The sequence below is a fragment of the Hippoglossus stenolepis genome, chromosome 4 (genome assembly GCF_022539355.2).
Source record: "Hippoglossus stenolepis isolate QCI-W04-F060 chromosome 4, HSTE1.2, whole genome shotgun sequence".
NCBI classification, from domain to species: domain Eukaryota; kingdom Metazoa; phylum Chordata; class Actinopteri; order Pleuronectiformes; family Pleuronectidae; genus Hippoglossus; species Hippoglossus stenolepis.
In genome coordinates, this window is record NC_061486.1 from 5,655,311 (window position 1) to 5,674,250 (window position 18,940).

General features: G+C 42.5%; 1 protein-coding gene across 1 annotated transcript; it reads right to left on the minus strand.

Moving 5' to 3' along the window:
• Positions 1 to 1,394: 1,394 nt before the first annotated feature.
• Positions 1,395 to 16,040, minus strand: urb1 (URB1 ribosome biogenesis homolog). The gene is made up of 39 exons (XM_035154878.2): positions 15,793 to 16,040; positions 15,563 to 15,702; positions 15,322 to 15,473; positions 14,842 to 14,971; positions 14,641 to 14,737; positions 14,467 to 14,552; positions 14,252 to 14,377; positions 14,028 to 14,158; positions 13,748 to 13,943; positions 13,099 to 13,236; positions 12,823 to 12,987; positions 12,593 to 12,725; positions 12,381 to 12,503; positions 12,174 to 12,286; positions 11,960 to 12,079; positions 11,339 to 11,455; positions 11,111 to 11,249; positions 10,853 to 11,011; positions 10,514 to 10,713; positions 10,204 to 10,422; positions 9,931 to 10,119; positions 8,963 to 9,800; positions 8,665 to 8,869; positions 8,410 to 8,596; positions 8,271 to 8,329; positions 8,003 to 8,190; positions 7,801 to 7,911; positions 7,658 to 7,721; positions 7,054 to 7,222; positions 6,758 to 6,860; positions 6,498 to 6,658; positions 5,997 to 6,108; positions 5,753 to 5,859; positions 5,132 to 5,275; positions 4,808 to 4,917; positions 4,506 to 4,712; positions 4,099 to 4,343; positions 2,804 to 3,382; positions 1,395 to 1,717 (listed from the first exon to the last, which is right to left on the minus strand). Exons 1-39 carry the CDS (start codon positions 15,917 to 15,919, stop codon positions 1,539 to 1,541), a joined length of 6,768 nt encoding a protein of 2,255 aa, XP_035010769.2. The 5' UTR covers positions 15,920 to 16,040; the 3' UTR covers positions 1,395 to 1,538.
• Positions 16,041 to 18,940: the final 2,900 nt, after the last annotated feature.

Consider the following 18,940-nt stretch of genomic DNA (forward strand, 5'->3'; position numbering starts at 1 on the left):
AAAACAGTTCAGTAAATCAGACAAACTCATTTACAAACCACATACTTGAACAATAATACAGAAAATTCTCTTTAATTTATGAACAGCAGTGACTATAACATCTTAATTGGAGATAAGTTTTCTAACTTCAACCTGCACCACAGACTGTTTATTAAAAGCTCTGTGCACAATGTCCCGCATACAAACAATAGAAAGTGACAGTATATTGTTTGAGGAGGACTATACTACTATACTATAGGACAATACTAATATCCTATAAGAATATAAGGTGTCTCATCAGACCCACTCATTAACGGTCACTCTGAGCACAACCTTGTTTTCATTGGTTGTTATCTCACTCACTGCCTCATCCACTCAAACCCAGTCAGCTCATCTGACCGCAGGGGAAACAGCCTGGAGTCCGATGAACACACATTCAGGTGAGAACTGGAGGAACTTTTTTTAATTCTTGCGGAAATACTCAAGATCAACTTTTTTCTCCTCCACAAAACAATTCTGTTGTTTTTCATTTTAAGTTTCTTTGCTGACTTTTATGGAACAAGACAACACCTCACTCCCAAAATCAGAAGATGGCTGCAACGGAGAACTCCACCGACTCTGTTTCCTATGAGTATGAATACTATTATGATTATCTCGATCCTGTGATGGTGGATCAGAGCAAGCTGAAATACAACAAATGTAAGTTTTCATGTTTTGTAGGATTTTTACATTTCTCTTCTTGAGTTGCAGGAATGTAACTGTAATCTTCCACTTCCCTTTCAGACTCGATTGTGATCATTTTTTGGGTATTTCTGGCTGCTTTTGTGGGACTCCTCTTTCTTGGTTTGAATCTAATGTCTAGCACTGGAAACATAATGTAAGTGTGGTGCATCACCTTTCATCATCATATTAAATGTTAAAATGTATAATTATAACATATATATATATACTATATAATAAAAGTCTGATGAATAGTGCCACACATCTTGACTTTTAAACGTTTCCTACTGCAGGAGTCACAGATCCAAAGTCAAAGGAAGGCGCAGAATATCATCTGCATGAGCTGAGGCTGAATGAAAGCCATTTTTATGGATATGAGCTAAAATCATAGAAATTGAGGTTTGTGAACATAATTTCCCATTATGTTCAGATTAAAGGTTTTGAAACTGCAAGAAAACAATGATCGTCTATTCTTTAAATTTCCCTGAATATCTACACATTGCAAGGTTTACTTTACCACTTAATAAAAAACTATAATCCTGTGCTTTAAGCAGCAGCCTGTGTTCATGTGATCCCTTTATTGTAAAAGGACAATAAGAGCTATTCATTGTGACCAGCTTTACTATCTTCTTCTTCTTGAATGTACTCAACAACCTTTATGTACAGATTATAAACATTAGGTAACACAAGGACAGTTTGTTAAAAACACATTTTTATGACATTTGTAAATCATCTGATAACAGAGGGTTTTACAAAAATATTTTTTACAGTAAAAAAAAAAAAAAGTAAGAGTACACCCATTATTTGAATTAGCTGTCTTTAAAAGAACGCAGTTGTGTTTAACTCCTCCAGCTGATGATGTCTTCACAGATGGCTCTGACAGCTGGTTGTGCTTGTTTGGATTCTTTCCCTCTCTTACACTTGGTCACCAAACTGACATGAGACAGGAAGAGCTCTGCTGATGAGGCTCCGCTCCACAGCTCATGAATGTACAACGACATCAGATGCAGCCCTGCGTCTGGAGAGGAGAAAACAAGAACCCTCATTTATTTACATGACAATAATTATACAGGAGTCACTTTGCTGAGGGAGACACCAGTGTTATTATCTGTTATTATGAGTGTGTCATTATCGCTGACAGAGAAATAGTACACATTAATTTATAAAAAAAATGTATAGTTTGGTTAGTTTGCATGAGTCAAATGGTTTAATAATGCAAAAACATGAAACAAATCTCTACATTATTCTAATCAAGTAGACATATTGTCTATGACTCTCACATGTATTAGTCAAATCAAGTTTCTCCTCCATTCCTGATTCTTAGTCTTATTCTACAGCTTTTGATGCGTCTTCATGATTTGTTCTTTGGCTTTTTGAGTGATTCTTATTATTGCAAATGTGATACACATGGGGCTAAATAATTTAGCTAATTTGTAGAAATGTGACTAAGCAACATTGACTGATCTGAAAAATTTGTATTTTTTGCAACTTGTATTGTAGTTCCCATTAAATACCATGTTTTTAACCAGTTTCACAGTCAACTGCTTAATTTGACAAAGTAAATAATAACCAGCGTTCTGTAGCAGCGGTGATTGGGACTCCGAAGTGACGTTTTCGATCACGACAACAGCAGCTTCATGACGACGTCAATGGCAACTGATTTTCCAGTTTGGTTCTGTGTACCGAGTCAAGCTTCACTTAAATAAACCAGTGAACAGCTCTTTGTGCAGCAGCAGTGGTGAAGCTTAAGGGTTCTGTTGGTCTTAACTTGCCGCAGCTGAATTACTGCTGGACACTTTAACTGTTTGAGGAAGAAAGCTGTAACCAGCCTCACCACAGTCCAAGCAAACAGCCCGTTCCAAACAGACGTGTTTAGAACGGGCATTTCACTTGTTTAGTAGATCTAAGTTTAGCCCGACCTTCTCCTCAATTTCACCAAAAGTAACGCCCACTTCAAGTTCAATTTTCGATACTCCTTTGTTAAAAGCTTGGGCAATCCTGCTCGGTACATTTCTGTGACCCTAAATGTCAACACAACACAGATCTTTTAGTTATATGCAGTGGAAGTAATTTGGTAAACTGGTATAGTACTGTTGGCTCTTACCACATCTAGCCGAATCATGAGTGGCCTCTGGCAGGCAGGCGGAGACGACTGCCTGATGCAGATCTGGAAGGTGGCCCTGGGCCTCAATTAAGCAAATCATAATGTTGGTAAATCGCTGGAAGGTTTCCACTCTTGCCACAACGCTGGAGTCACAATGAGCTTCAAAGGCCCGGTGGTAGAGTCGCAGGAGGTCAGCTTTTAAGCCGGGATCGAGCAGCATGACATCCAAAATCTCCCTGTGTTTTATCACAGCCGTTTCAACCCAGCGCAGGAAGCTCTTTGTTCTGCTCTCATCATACGAGGCCTCCACCAAGCACCTCAGGGACCACTTGGTGAGCAGGTGTGCAGCATCACTGGCCAGTTGACTGGGATCCAGTTTGTCTCCTGGCTGAACCTGCTGCGGTTCAGAGGGAGGAAACACTGGCTTCCAGTGAAGGAGGATACTGCTGAGGCTAAGTCTACAAGCTGTCAGGGGACTCTCGCCTGGATTCTCAGTTTCAGCATCTTCGGCCAGGGTCTCCTTCTGTGTGCGGGCCTGGGAAAAGGAGCCTTTACTCCGGGCCTTATCTCTCCCCATTCCTGAAGAGGAAGATGAACAAAAGTTTGTTTATTCAATCAAAGATACATGGAATGATTTAGATACTGTGACATAGACCAAAGCTCTAAATTCTCCAGTTTGTAATGGAAAAAGTTTGGCAAGTAATGACAACACATAACAGCGTGATACTTTTGAAGCTTCATTTCTATTTGTTCTCTCTGGGGTTAGCGAGAGAGCAGAAGCCCTGGAGCACTTAATGCAGGGTTGCTGCAGGTTTCAAGATATTCAATTTAAGACCTTTAAGGATATAATTAATTAAATTTAAGACACATGTCAAGTACGACAAATATGAAGGAATATCTGAGTCCCAGGATTACTCAGTTTTTCCTGTAATTGAAGATAAGGTGAAGTAGCCTAGTAGAGAATAAGTAATTTCTTTCACATAGACTTTACTGTCTTTTCTCATGAATGTTTGAAATATTATTCAGACCAATGTGTTCGTAGGTTCTGATTCAGATGATTTGAGACTTTTTTAAGACCCCAGACCTGAGCTGGTGTTGTTGCAGTATGATCTTGAGGAGGGAAAACCTTAATAACATGGGCTTGGCTTTATTACAGGCCCTAATATATTAATCAATGTGGGAATTAATGTCAGCTTTTTGTTCATCATTTCTTTTTCCATTCAGTGTTTACAGTACTTTGTCCACCCCTGACATGGAAAGACAACCATGAAGGCTTCTGGGTTTGAACCACTCACCCAGCAATGCCTTCACTTTGTGCTTTTCAGACAGGACTTGTATTTGAGCAGAGAGTTCCTTGTTGCTGGACAGCGAGGCCCAGCAGAGGAGCAGGACGAGGACCTCGGCACAGGAGAGAGGCTGCGGGAGCAGGGAGAGTCGCTCGGCCTCTTTGTTTACATTGAGAGCTGTCCCACGATGCTTCAGTATGGAGCACAGGGTCTCCAGATACATGCTGAGCTCGGCAGCCTTCAGACCCGCCAACCTGTCAGGAGGAGGTCAAACAAACACTCACATCCTTGACCAAGAGACAGTCAACATTTACTATGTGTAACGTCAACAACGTCTGATAACAACTGCCTGAAAATTAAACTTAAATTACATTTATTGCACTTTTAAATGTCCCTGACAGTTTTGGGGGCTTTACCTGAGGTGTCTGCTGATGGCCAACGTCGCACACAGGAATTCACAGACGAAAGGTAGAGGGAGACACTTCACTGAGCTCGGAGGTTTCTCTTCTGCAGACACGGAGGTTTCAGCTGCATCCACCTTCTTCTCCTTCTGCCCGAGGTTTGTAAACCACAGCACGTGGAGCAGATCTACGACGGCACTGAGCAGACGCAGGTCTCGATTCCTGAGGGGAATGATAATAACAGAGTGATGTGGAGAATATGAAGAGATTATGGTAATATTACGAATGATAATGTCAAAATGAAGACGGGACCTTACCTTTTTTCCACCAACTGTGTCATCCAGGTTAGGAGTCCACAGCTTTTGGTGAGGTTATAAGCTGCTTTGTTCACACGGGCGGCCTGGCTCAACACCCTGATAATCTGCGCCTAATGGAGAGATTCATGCAAAATAAAAACACATTTAATTGTTTTCCTTATGTGTATTTCTGAGCGTCAAGCACCTTCCCCTCATTAGTTTTCATGCTTGATTTCCCAATATTTTCTTCTTCTTTTCATGCCTCTCTTCTGAGTTTACAACTTTATCAGCTTTCCTGATTTCATTATCAGTGTGTTGGATCATTGTGATTCCCGCAGTGCGTACCTGTGACTGGTCATCACACAGGGGACTGCTGCTGAAGCCCAAAATGCTCCTGAAGATGCCTTGTTGCTCGCACAATTCGTAGCAGTGCCCATCACTTATCCCTTCCTCCAGCACGCTCAGGATCCACTCGCGTTCCATCTTGTGCTGCGGAAAAAAACAAAACAAGGACGGAAATCTAACACCCCTTCACTGAAACAGATAAGATCAGTCTGAGCTGAGCAAACAAACCGATGAAGGTTGAAAGTTGTTGATGCACTGAGAGTTTATTTTCACAGTCCTTCATTTGTTCAGGGTAAAATTCATCCATCCCGATGTTAAGGCCACAGTGCTGCATTTTGTGTTGTGGCTTTGGAGCGTAGCAGTTTCTGTATCTGGGAGTTTTCATGCTGCGTGGTGACAACCCGAGCTACAATGTACTCAAACTGGTAGTCTTTTAGTAGGAGGCCTCATTTGAGCTGGTTTTACTTTGTTACTTTTTACTTTGGTTTTCCTTGATCCTGTTTTGTGAAGAATCATAAAGAATTTTTTCATAATCTTTTATTCTTACACATCTCATTCCCTCGACTTCACAGAACAAGAAAAATAAAGAATAAATGGTATTTTGGCAGTTTCCTACATTACCTCTAAGTCAAAACCATAGAATAGCTTGAAGAACTCTGGGACTCTTCTGAAGTCCAAACTCTGATGGGACAGGAGGAATCGGTTTAAAACCATGTACATGTGGTCCTCTGGGAAAACAGAAACAACAAGGATATAAGGGTCATTGATCTTGAGGGCAAAGTCAGCAGTGGTAGGATATTTAACATCTTTAACAAACATTGTTAAATATCAGGAGTCAAATGACACAGTTCTCATGGATACACACCAGGTTTTAGCATCTGCTGAGCTCCTTTCGTGACGTACGTGGTCATGACAAAGGGAAGTCTTTGATTCGGATTATGAATCCCGTTCTTCACCGTGTCCATCAGGTACAGAAGCTGTTTGACCAAAAACAAACCACGTCAACGATTCTCAAGGAAATTTCTCTCACATACACCTCATTCAAACCTGGTATTAAAACATCCGTCCTGTGAGGTGAGGTGTGAATTCACCAAACACACATTTAGGATGCATTCACTGCAACACTTACAACTGACACATCTGTAAACTCAGACTGGCTAAAAACATAATTTGTTCTTGGCAAACGAATGACGTACGTTTCTATTTGCTTATAAAGCAGGAAACTGAGATCCGATCACAAGATTCTAATATCAGGTGTGAACACAGGTACTTTGTGCTGTCCACTTGTTTTTGAATCTCTCAGCACAGATGTTGATACCACTAATGAACCGGGCCTTATTCACACACCACCTCCCTGTGACTTTACCTGTCCCTTCTCCCTGAACCGAGCGCCCTCCAGGTGTTGGTAGAAGCAGCTCAGCACGTGGTACGCTGCTGCTCTCACCTTCGGGTCGTAGCTACTCAGACACATTACTGTAAATCCCAGAGCGTGGCTGGACACAAACTTGAGGCAGTCAATCACACATTCTGTCAGAGAGAAGATAAAGAATACAACACATGTAAACCTTAATGACCCACACTGATGATGATGAGGAGTAATGACAACAGAGGTGAAAATATCCTCACCTGGCTGAAGTATGGAACTGAAGAGAGGCAGAAGAAAACAGGGATCATACACGTTCCCAAGGTCCTTCACTGTGTTATTGTTGGTCAGCAGCTCACTGCCTTCCTATAAGGGAGGGGAAAAACAAGTATTAGGTCAAATTTTCCCAATAACAAAACCACTGTCTCACTTACTACTAATGGTATCTCGCCAAACAGATAAGAAAAACATTTGAAAATAACAACACTGTCGATAGTTTGGTATCTCAAAATATCTACAAATATGGTGCAGGAAAGTAAACACGAATTCAGATATCAACCTGTAGGATGAGTCTACGCCGCTGTGGAAATTGTGCGATAGTCTGGAGCATCCCTTCAGGTTTCAGCAGAGCCAACAGGTCGTCGGAGCTCGCCTGCTTCCACAGAGACGCTCCCAGACTCGTCCTGGTCTTGTGGTGCTCCACAGCTGCTGAGCCCCACAGGAAGGACCTGCAGTCGAAAAGTCAGGGTGAGTGTTTGGATTAAACAAGCGCACTTGTTGAGCCTGTGCAACATATAGACTGTATATAAAGATCAATGGCACAACAGCTACACAAGTCAAATAATTAGATTGCCCCCTGGTGGCTGGCTGCAGTATAGGTCATAATCCCAACGTTATCCATGTTAGCAGATGGGACGTGAACCAAAAAGTACACAGGAAATATTGTATATAAAGAAAGTTTCTGTCATTTCAGATTGTTCTTGTCACACTGATGTTTTTTCAAGTGTTAATTTTTCTGTTAAGTTTGGTTTTAATTCGTTATTTTGATGCAAAACGCGGTGAAACGTCATCATCGACTCGTGATTGGTCAAACGAATGTATTGGGAGGACCTCGATACCGCAGCTCTTTTGGTGCAACATTAAAAAGACTGAAAGTGACTTACTGAAACTTCAGCAGGCTGACTTGGTTTCTTTCGTATTCCTGAAGAAGCAGTAACAGCTTCTGATCTGCACCAACAAAACAAAATGTGAGAAACAACAACAAACACAAAAACCTTGAAAGTCTTGTTCCTGTTTCCTGTTTTACCTGAAGTATTCAGCGTGGCTCCATATGCTCCCAGTAATAAAACAAAGTGACTGATGTTGCAGACTGTTGGGCATTTCCTCACCAGGCAGAGAAGAAGAGACACTAACGCTTCTGAAATTACAACAAAATGAACATGTTTATAATCAGCGGTTGAGGAATAGAGCTTCATGTTTGTAACTTGGTCTATTTTTATGTACGGTACCTTTGGCTTGACATCTGCTGGGCTCTTCATCCGAGTCGAGCATGGTGGGCAGGAAGAGAGAATGGCTGCTGGTCATCATGTGAAGTGTCGGCAAAGGTATCAGATCCTTCTGCACTTCACTGTCGCCATACATCACTTTCAACAGGCTGCTCAAAGTGTCCAGGAAGTGATGATCTCTGTACCGATATCTAGGGAGGAAGAATATTTCTGATAAACCTTTGAGCCGTTTTGATCAAATAGCGAAAACAGATTGCGACAGATATCTCACTTCAGTCCATTCTTGACCAAACTGTTCCATTCAGCTGCAGTGACGTCTTCGGCTGAAGTCTGCGTGAAGAAGATTCATTAATGAAATGCATGAAATGAAGCCAGACAATGAAGAGCATGTGTGAGGAGAGTTCACCCACCAGGAGTCTCTGCAGTCTCTCCAGGATGCTCTGCTCCTGCTCTGCTGGAGAAGCAGCCTGATCTTTACAGTGACTATAAGAGGCGATGAGACACTTGACGGCAGCAGTTGTGACAGATTTCCTCCAGGTTTCTAGTTCTTCTGGGAAATCGGCCAGTTTCTCAGTGATAACGTCTACAAGCTGCCATCTGGGAGAGAAAACAGTTAATAACTTGTGACACTGACAATTGACTTTATATTAGGAGCTAATTATTACCTTTCAAAACTGTCCACTTTCTGAAGAGCATTGGGAAGGTCTTTGATCAAATCCCCGATGTCCTGGGTGTTTGCAGAGAGTTTGATCAAACTGGCGAGTGCTTCAACAAACTGGGCTCCAGAATCTTCTGTCAGGTTTCCCAGAACGCACTGGGCCAATTTGGGGAGCAATTCTTTCTTTAGGGATTTTAAAACTTCTTCTTGCACTATAAAAACACATAATGGACATATTTCAATTAATGTACAAGATAAGAGTGAAACAAATCCCGTTGCTGTATGGACACTTGATTAGTACAAACCATCTTTGGGTCTCGCCGGGTCCTCCCTACTTGCCACCTGTAAGTAGGTACTGATCAGTGGAAGGAATGTTTCAGTCTGGTCTGAGAGCTGCTCCATGTTTGCAGGTTCTAAGCACCACACCTCAAAGCAGAGGCGGTGGGTGGAGGAGTTCTGCAGCAGCAGAGCGCTGATGGCCTGAGTCTCTGAGGCCGGCTGCTGGAGACAGTGCAGCAGAACGTCAGTGTGGATGAGTCGGGCACTGCCGGGCTCGCTGGACACAGCCTGATGCAGGAACTCTTCCAGCGCAGGACTGGAGCAGGACAACAGCAGCGTGCTCAGGCCGTGCAGGTGCGCCTGTGTCAGAAAGATGCTGTTGTCCTGGGTGGGGTTGGATTTACTCTCTGTGAGGATCTGCAGTGCTGCATGACCGTAGACACTCAGCTTGGCTGGGGTGCCCTTGCTGCCAGGAGAGATGAGGCTCTTCTGAGGGAGGAGCAGCAACTTGTACACCACCTCCCTCAGATTACAGGGGTCCATGTAGCTGTGCAGAGACAGGAGGGCCTGAAAACATCGGGACTGTTTCTTGGCAGCCTGAGAGCCCTTCTCCGTTAACTCCTTGAGAACAGATCTCTCTACCGCCGACATGTAGTTGTGTAGGAGCTCCAGTTGACTCAGATCACGAAGAACGGGGGCGCTGGTCTTCAGCAGGGCCAGAGTGTTATCGGTCAGATGAGCACACAGATGCTTCAGTCGGACAGGGTTCAGAGTGTGAGAAGGAAAAGCAGTCAACTCCAGAGCCAGAAACCACTGCTCCAAACACGGATGCTTGAAGATCGAGCCAAGAGCCGAAACAAGCATCTAAAAAGGAGAAGAGGCCATATTAGATATACTTAATCTAAAAATAGAAATTAATATAATAATATTGGTCATGGTGTCAGCAGAACTGATTTCACATAAAGTCTAGAACAAAAGCTGAACTTTTTCTAACCTGCTCTTTATTGGCTTCTACAGCGGGCGACTGGTTGAGTTCCAGGAAAAGCTCAGATCCTTCTTGGAGGTTCTCTGCTGCCGCTGGCTCTGTTTCCATGTTCTCCTCAAAGCCTTGGAGCTTCATCACCAAACCCTGGAGTTGTCCCATCAAGGTCGTCAAAAGGGCAGCGCCCGTGTCTTTGGAGAACTGCGCAGAAAAACATGATGTGCTGTGGATATTTTTAAACTTGGAAATGCATTGAAAAGCGACCCTGCTTGTGCTCTCTCTTACCGTGCCAAAGTTTTCCACTGTTGATTTGATGTAGAGTAGGATCTGCTTGATTGCTACTTGGAACTCATCCATCGACATGAGGGCTAGAGTTTCCTCCACGTTCTTCCTGAAGGTTTCTTCAAGCAGAGTGCTCGGTCCCTGGCTATACGCAGCTTTCATCAGTGCAGTGTACGAACTGGAGGTTGGCGACTCCTCTGAACGGCATTCAGAAGACTTGAACTGCAAAAGAAGAGAGAAATATAATTTTTCCACTAAAAGAAATTACATCCCTCGTTCAGTTAAACTGTCTTGGTGTTACTAAAAAACTGACCAGGTCCTCCTGGCTCTGCTGTGGCAGCCATTTGGAGTAATACTGATGAAGGTGTATGACGGCATGATGAGGAGAAGCCGCGGGTTTGGAGGCTACGAGCTCTTTGTCATACTGCAGCAGAGCCAGGCAGAGGGGCAGCGGCTCTCTCTGACAGTGCAGCACGTCAGTGAGCACAGCAGACAAGTACTCATGCACAACACCTGAGGGAAAGAAAAGATGTAAAAGAAAATGAAGGTGTGCATTAACACAAAACCCATCTTTTACCATTTCTGCTCAAAAACAAGTTGCTCCACTCTCCACCTTTCAATTTACAGCCATTTGTCCAAGTCGATGGTTTACCTTTGTTTTCTGGCAGTTTGTTCCGGGCCTCCAGGGCAGCAGGTACCACCACACTGAAGGGGAAGGTTTGTATAATGAGGTCTTCACTCAGAGACGGACCAAACTCCTCCATCTCACCGTCATTCCCCTCCATAATGACATCAAGCATGTCCAAGACATCTACAAAACATGGTCAGATAATAAAAATGACGTTGCAGAGACAAAGCTTATTGTTAGAGGAAAATCAACTTTGATTAGAGTTCATATTTAAATGCTCACCATCGATGTGAGAGATGGTGATACTGGCAGCGTCCCCCTCCTGGTTACTCAGGTTGGCCTGCAGGTAAGCTGCCTCCTGCACCAGACTGGCAACCTTATCTGTGTAAGTGTAGGAGCTGCACACAAGTTTCACCAGCACCTAGAGTAAGAGACCAGGAGTTTAGGATCCATCCTAACTACAGTGTTATGATTCAACATTTCATATTTAGTTGATTTAAACCATCTCACCCTCTCCAAGAACAGGATGACCGTTTCTTGGTGCTTTGGCTCGACTCTGGTCAGCTGATCGAGCCAGAGATTGAGCTCAGTCCAGTTGTACTCGAACACGCCACTGTCCTTCAGCACCTGAATACGAGGCAGGAAATAGAGAACAGCTGTTCATGATCCCTGAAGCTGTGTTTCAGCAATACTGTTGGGAAGAATCTGGCAAAGTCAAGTGTGAAACTTGGACAGTTAAATATTAACAGAGAAAATGTCCTAAGCTGCTCTCACTTTATCATCTTCATAAATATGCAGTTTCCAAGCAGTTTTATTTTGCTTCAGGACAAAGTTCTTTTCTTAAATGTAGGGACTGAACCATCTTCCAGAGTAGCTTAGGAATGGCTCACATTCTCTAGAAACGATGCAGTGACATTAGATGAAATAATTAATACCTCAAACTGTGGTGATGTATTTAAAAAGTGTATTTTAGTTCTTGCTTTTCTTTAATTTTGAGATAAATTCCACTCTAAATTGGGGTAAATATTAATAATCAAGTCGGTAAATTTGAAGTTGAAGTTAAAAGTCAAATTTGTCGACTTTTGTGCAAACTGAGAGCAAATGACGATACAAAGAGGAAATGTTGCTCACTTTGAGAACCAGCATGCGTGTGGAGGTCTTCAGGTGGCTGCTGCTGCTGCTGACAAACATCTGGAGAAGCAGATACAGCACCGACTTCTCTGCAGAAGGGGATTCAGTATCTGCAGCATCCTGGGGGGGAAAAAACATGCAAATCACATTATAAACAACACTGATTACAAAGCAAACCTCCTAACCAACAATAAATGATATAAAATGACTTCACCTGTATGCGGAACCAGGAGAACTTGCTTGCAGGGAGATCAAGGGCCAACTGCAGTATCTGATACTGCAGCACTGGAGGGACTTCTTGTCTCATTCCTTTCTCTGACACGATGCCTAGAGGGGTAAGGACAATAATTCAGATTTAAAGCCTATTGCTAGAGATCATGACAATATTTAAAGTTATATCCTCTCAAAACTATAACGTCACCTTTAAAGAGCTTGCTGAAGTCAAATTTGCACTGGTTGACCAGATGTGGCACCACTCTCTGGTAAAGACAAATGACCTGAAGGATCAGAGCCTTGAGCATGACGACCTCAGCCGTCTCTGCAACTGCAACATAAAATACACAAGTCCGTCAAACTTTCTTTAACGATACTGCTGACAATTAATAATATTCATGTACTGATCATGTTATTTACCAGGTTCTTCCTTTTTATTATCCGTCTTTTCAGAGCTCCCCTCTGTTTTGGTCTTTTTGTCTTCGCCCTCCGTCTTTTCCTTCTTGCTGAGCGACTGCCACTTTGCAACGATGCTCGTCATATCAGGCAAAATCTGGAGCAGAGCACAGAAAGTACAGACAGTGAGTTGTTGAATGAAGCATCATTATGATTTGTCGTGTGTTTAATGACGGCACTTTCCCCGAGCTTACCTTGCTGAGTGTCTCCCTGTACTGCTCCACCAAGTCCACCATCATGTCAGCAGTGTAAACATCCGAGCTGTGCACCTCCAACAGGTACTCGATGTTCTTACTGGCTCTTTTCAAGAAGAAGTTCGTCATGGACAGAGTTGTGAGCTGCACGGCCGTGTTGTTAAACTGTCGGATGCAAGAGGGAAAAAACTTCCAGGTTACTGTACATTTTGAAAGTTTTTTCGTTCCATTGTTGACTGTGCTAAAGGATTCATTTGATGAGGCTCAGTCACTTACACTGAGGCCCTGTGTGAAGAAGGCCTTGTTGCAGACAGGAGGAAGAGAGACCACCATCATCATGGAGAGAAGTCGAGGGAGAGGGAAGACCTCAGAGGTTTGAAAGACTGCGGAGAGCTCCGGTTGGGCCTGGTAGATCTGACAGAAAAATGCAAACAGGAGTGTTACTATCTTTTTCTAAATGAGCCAACATGGTATTTGCTAACACAGATGTCTCAAGATAAATAATAGAATCGCACAGTTGAGCGCAGGTATCCACCAAGGCCCACGAGTCCACTTCTATTCAATCAAGCCATAAAGCTATGGACACACTACGTTATTCCAGCTACACATTGGTAGAAAAGCAGGTTTCTAGCCTTATTTGTTGACATACAACAGCTGGAAAATCCTAACGCATCCCAATTAAACTACATTTAAGTCTGCTAAATCAGCCCCCAAAATACACCAGCTTTTTTTCATCAAGATCCAAAAATGATTCTCTGGGGAATCTGTAAAAGAAAGTGAAGAAAGAATTCCTGGGTCGACGCCAAAATGTAATAGGTTCTTTCATGGCTCATGTCCAATGCTTTCACCAAGTTTTGTGAAAATCCATTTAAGTAGTATTTGCGTCATCCCGCAGACCAAAGTCCTTGGCCTGTGTAAAAATTACCTTTTTCAGCAACCTGACATTGTCCTGCCAAGCACTTTTGAGACGGGGTGCGTATGAATACTGAGTCTCCTTGAAGTATCTGGCCAGAATATCAGGACTGGCTTTGAGTATGTTCACCACCAGCTCGGCCACCAGTTCATCTTCTGTCGCCTGCTTCAGCCCGACCAAGAACTGAAGTAACACAATGTTACCAGCTCTGGAAAAAAAAGAAAATCCAGCATCAGCATGAGGAGTCTTCAGAGGAGTATGAGGTAAACTCAACGCCCTACAGTTCACTTACCTGCCAGCGGTGCCAAAGCTGGCATCATGAAAGGTGATGCCATGTTTACGAGAGCAACACACGTCAACAAGGAAACTGTGAGCCAGATCCCGGATGACAGATTTCCCAGCATGCTCGGAGTTCTCCACCACCTTTCGAAAAGTAAATACAAAATTGCCCCACAAGTTAAACATTTGACAGAGCCTTCATTTGAATGAACTCAAGACAAAAAGCAAATATCTTACTTTGGTATCATCAGTGGTCGCATCAACAATCCCGTTCCATTTATACAGAGACGCGATGTTCGCCAAAACAGCGGCAGTGAAAAAACGCACTTTCTGTGTTTTACTCAACATCTTGTTCAGTAAAACCTGCAGAATGAGAAACAACAATGAATATAACCATCACATCTGTAGTTACGAGAGTTTTAAATGTAAAGATTGTGCCGCTGAACACTTACTCTGGTCTTCAGTGTGGACAGGATCAGATCGACGAGAGACATCCTGTCCTCCTTCAGACCCGTACTCAGGACCTCTGGCAGGAGCTCTGACACAGCAAATTAGAATATCATCAGCGCACTGGAGGTTTGTTTGTTTGTCATGTTGATTACAAATCAATATCTAATCATAATTACCTTTGAGCTCTAATATCTGTCCAATTGTTACATTATCTCCAGACACCAGAAAGGAGAGAACAAACTGGATGTAAGCCATGCGGACATCAGGTCTTCCCTGGAAATGAACAGAGAAACGTTTGCGTATGAACATCTCTGGTGTTTGTAAGCATAGAAAAATAAAGAAACCGCACAACTGTGATACAAAAACAATGACTGCACCTTCTTGTCCCGTCTCTTTGCCAGACCAGACAGAGCTTTGTTGATGTGAATGTGACTGAAGACTTCTCTGGCAGCTTCTGGGCCTTGAGACACCAGGGCGGACAGGAGGCCGAGGCAGTGACGGACAAACCTGTGCACAGGGGACAACCAAAAATTAGCTGGACAGTAAAATACCTGCAGGCCAAGGGGACATGGGCCCCAGGGGGAAATGTGATTGGCCCCTGAAGTGTCCCTGTCTTGTCAGTAGTCTTTAAACAAACATATGAAGTCACTCAGAGTACTTCAAAAAGTACATTTGGAAATATATTCAATGCTCAAGTCTAAAGAGCTAATAGTAGAAAATTAATGACTTTAACGTGCACCTGACTGAATCAGGAATTGTGCATGGATGTTGGACATTTAATTGGCCCCTCAGTGTAAATTGTGGCCCCTCTACAGTTCCTAGATCTGCCACTGCTGTACAGATGTCTTCCAACCAACCTGTGATTCGCTGAGTGCAGAGATCCCTGCACAAGCTTCATGTAGCTGGAAACTGTCTTTTTCACGATGGCGCTGCCGACCATGTTGAAGTGGGACAGGTCACTGGCTGTCCTCAGCAGGATCATCTCCAGACTCTCAAAGATCAGCATCAACTGGACACAACCACAGGATCAGACATTCATTTCTCCCCCCCCCAAAAAACAACTCAGACAGTCTCACACTCGGCAGCACTTCAGTTTACCTCCATCTCCTCGTGCTTCTCTCCCTCCAGCAGCTTGAATATCTCTGCACACTCCATGGAGATCTTAATGTAACCCTCCACCACATCGTACAGGTCAGAGGACGGCAGCTTCTTGGCGATGGAGATGAACGTCTCCAGTCCTGCAGGAGATGGAAACATGGAGGTAGAAACATGGAGGAAGGAGGGATGGTGCTCGAACGCATTAAAACACCATGTTTACATCCACTCACCCTTCTTGGCTGTGGTAGCTTCCTTTAGCATGGCTTTGAACACAGTCCCGTTGAACTCCGGGACTTTCTCTTTCTTCGCAGGAGTTTCTGACTCCGCAGAGTCTTCACTTTGGCGCTTTTGACCCATTTTGACCAGGTGGGAAAACAATATGAAAGTTTTATCTTTTATCTTCACTCATGTGCCACGAAACTTCTGTCAGAACGACCCACGTTGCGGTGTAAACAGACAGCTGCGCGACGGAAATGTCGTCCGGGCGGAAACTTGTATCTGGAGAACGTTAGTTCCGCATTCTTTATTGTCTGATTCCCTTTAAGAGAAACTTGTGCTTCCTGCTCCATCCTCCGCCACTGTGATGAAAAAATAAATAAAGATCCTGCAAGTCATTATAATGAGTTCAATGCACTTTCTTTTCATATTCAACCTACATTACTTTATATTTTAGCAATAATCAATTACTGCTACTGAGAAAAGATCAAATGATCCTTTCTTCATCCCACAATGGGGAGATTTAGTATATAGTACAAAAAATAGACATAAATAAGTAAACATGCTATATAAGAGCAAGGGAGTATAAAATAGAAATATAATAGAAATTATATATACAATTGAAACAGAATATAAACAGTGGAATGCATTGCACTAATTGAATTCCACAGATAGGAGTGAGTATTAAATGGATAATAAATATTGTAAAAAATAACATCAGCGACAGAAAGTCTCCAATCTTTCCTTTCAACACTTTCTAATTGGAGGCGCCTCCCAGTGGAGAGATGGCCGCACAGCACCTGGTCCAGTAGCATCTGGTCCAGTTATCACATTTTTTATGAAATCAGGGAGTAAATCAGGAAGTCACTTTTGGAGGGAAACTGCAAAGGCCTCACCTGCAAAAAAAAAATAAAAAACAAAATAAAAAAATAAGGTCCCAGTTCCCATCAGCTCCCAGCAGCCTTTGGAAAAAGGAGATAAGTTTGAATCTGTCAACTGAGGAAGCACAAACTGGCAGATCAGAATTTTCAACTTCTTTCACTGACTTCACTCCCGAGGCCGCCAGACCGCGAGTGAAACAACTCAATGTAATAACCATCAATCTTTCATTCATTCGTTATTAATTTTTGAAATCATTGTATTTCTTCATAGTCTTCGCTTTCCAACATGCCTTGTTTTAGTTGCAGTCAAATGCAGCATAATCATTTTTTGCTGAGACCACGCAGACATAGCTGTGGCTTAGCTTTGTAGCCTATTTGAAGAGTGTGTGGTTTTTGAACCAAAGTGGAGCCTCAGTTATTCTTTCAACATACTGTCACAGACACGGCCTGGACGTATCTCAAAGCTGATGTGTAACTGATAAGAGCCCAACGCTGCTCGGGCAAGTTCTGAAATAACAAAAACTATTTCTGTCAAGCCGTGGTCGTCCCTGTATTCCAGTCTTGCTTTGAGCATGTAAATGTTTATTTATTAGATGGTTATGATGAGGGATCAGATGAAGCAGCTCATGCGGTGACTGCACTTAAAGCTTCTTATAGTGGGCTGCATTATTGTGTCCAAATCCAAACTATGATTATTCAGTGCAGTGGATGTGGTGTCAATCTTCTCCACACACAAAGGAAAAGGCAATTTAGATTAGAATACGCAGTTTGTGTTCCTTAAAAAATACATTTACTTGACTCAATTTAGTTGTCGTTCAATGACATGGCCACCAGGGGTCACTTTTGCTTAGGTTGAGAGTTGACTTGCAGGTCGACTGTCAAACAGCAGATTATATCCAACAAGAGGCTCAATGAATCAAACACAGACCTGCTCTGAGTCACTCGTAGAGGCCGCAGGGTCATATTGTAAAACTGTGTAATTATTGTGTGAAGCTTCCCGATTCACTTTGTTGAAATATAATTATTGCCCAGTGAGGTCGGGCCTGCAGGTCGTCTGCTATTGTCTGGGATGTAACTTGTTGGGATCCTGGTGATTTGATTACAGCTCAGTGCTGCGCATGCTATAACAAAAAACATCAGGCTGTGGTGCAGAAATGGACCGAACGCTGCTTTTAAGGTATCTTTAGAACAAATTGGACGAATTCGATTCGATTTTAATTGTAAAGCGACAAATCATAATATACATTATCTCAATGTGCTTTAAGTAGAAGGTCGAGACAATATGTTTTTCACATTTATAACAAATAATAGCAGGATGCGTTAAAAAAAGAACAAAATAAATACAATTCAAACAAACAGATTCATACAAACAGTGTCGGGAATTGCAATGATCACGTGGAAGACCCAGATAAAGAGGGCAAAACAAAAAGTAAATAAAACCAAGAATAACATTCATCAAGAAAAACCCTGCAACATGATGAGACTTCATAGTTCAAATCGGGTTCCATGAGTTTGTAGAATTGGTCTGTTTTCATATTCAATGTACATGTAAGGAAGCACGTCTGTAAAATACACAGTTCACTATCTGTGATACGACAGGGCGGACAAAATAAAACTTCACTTTAAGGTAATAATAGTTTTCAGGATTTAATTACAAAGATCCATGAGTCCTTTCCACAAGATGTGTTTCAAAGGGACAGGAAGCCATTTAGTTTGGAAAAGTTATGAGAGTGTTATGTCTTTTTTTCAGGTTTCACGGTTTAGAAAATGAAATGGTGACCTCGCTTCTTCTTCTTTTTCAGATGCGACTTGTGATTGTCGGCTGGTTCTCAGCTACTGAGCCTGAGAGGCATGAAACAACAGATTGAAGAGTTATCTTTAATTACGGTGGAGGGAAGTAAAACTGTGATGGATAATATAAATAGAACTGAAATTAAAAAATATATATTATGCTGGAGCTGAAATCAGTCATGCGGAGCTACAATAAGACCAGTGATCCCCTTGACAGTCAAACCTGATGGAATCTCTAATTTAAAAGATTTAAAATTAGAGATTGTTTCAGTATTGATGCAAAAACAACCCTTTCAGTTTAGATGACACAACTTCTACATATTATTATTCAGCATGTTTGGCTCGTGTCTTGACTTTACAACTGCAGAAGCTTCTAAATGCTAAATAATATATATTCCCACGCTTTTAAAAATAAAAAGTCAGGATCACTGAAATAAAACCCTCACTCATTTAATTTTAGGTTACACGAAATTAATCTAAATCACCTTAT

What these genes read in the sequence shown, in the direction of transcription:
- urb1 (XM_035154878.2), bottom strand. Translation starts at nt 15,919, where the DNA reads ATGGGTCAAAAGCGCCAAAGTGAAGACTCTGCGGAGTCAGAAACTCCT. An exon ending in AGCCACGCTGAATACTTCAG is followed by an intron (nt 7,722 to 7,800) that starts GTAAAACAGGAA and finishes TTGTTGGTGCAG; the next exon opens with ATCAGAAGCTGTTACTGCTT. An exon ending in GCCATCAGCAGACACCTCAG is followed by an intron (nt 4,344 to 4,505) that starts GTAAAGCCCCCA and finishes TCCTCCTGACAG; the next exon opens with GTTGGCGGGTCTGAAGGCTG.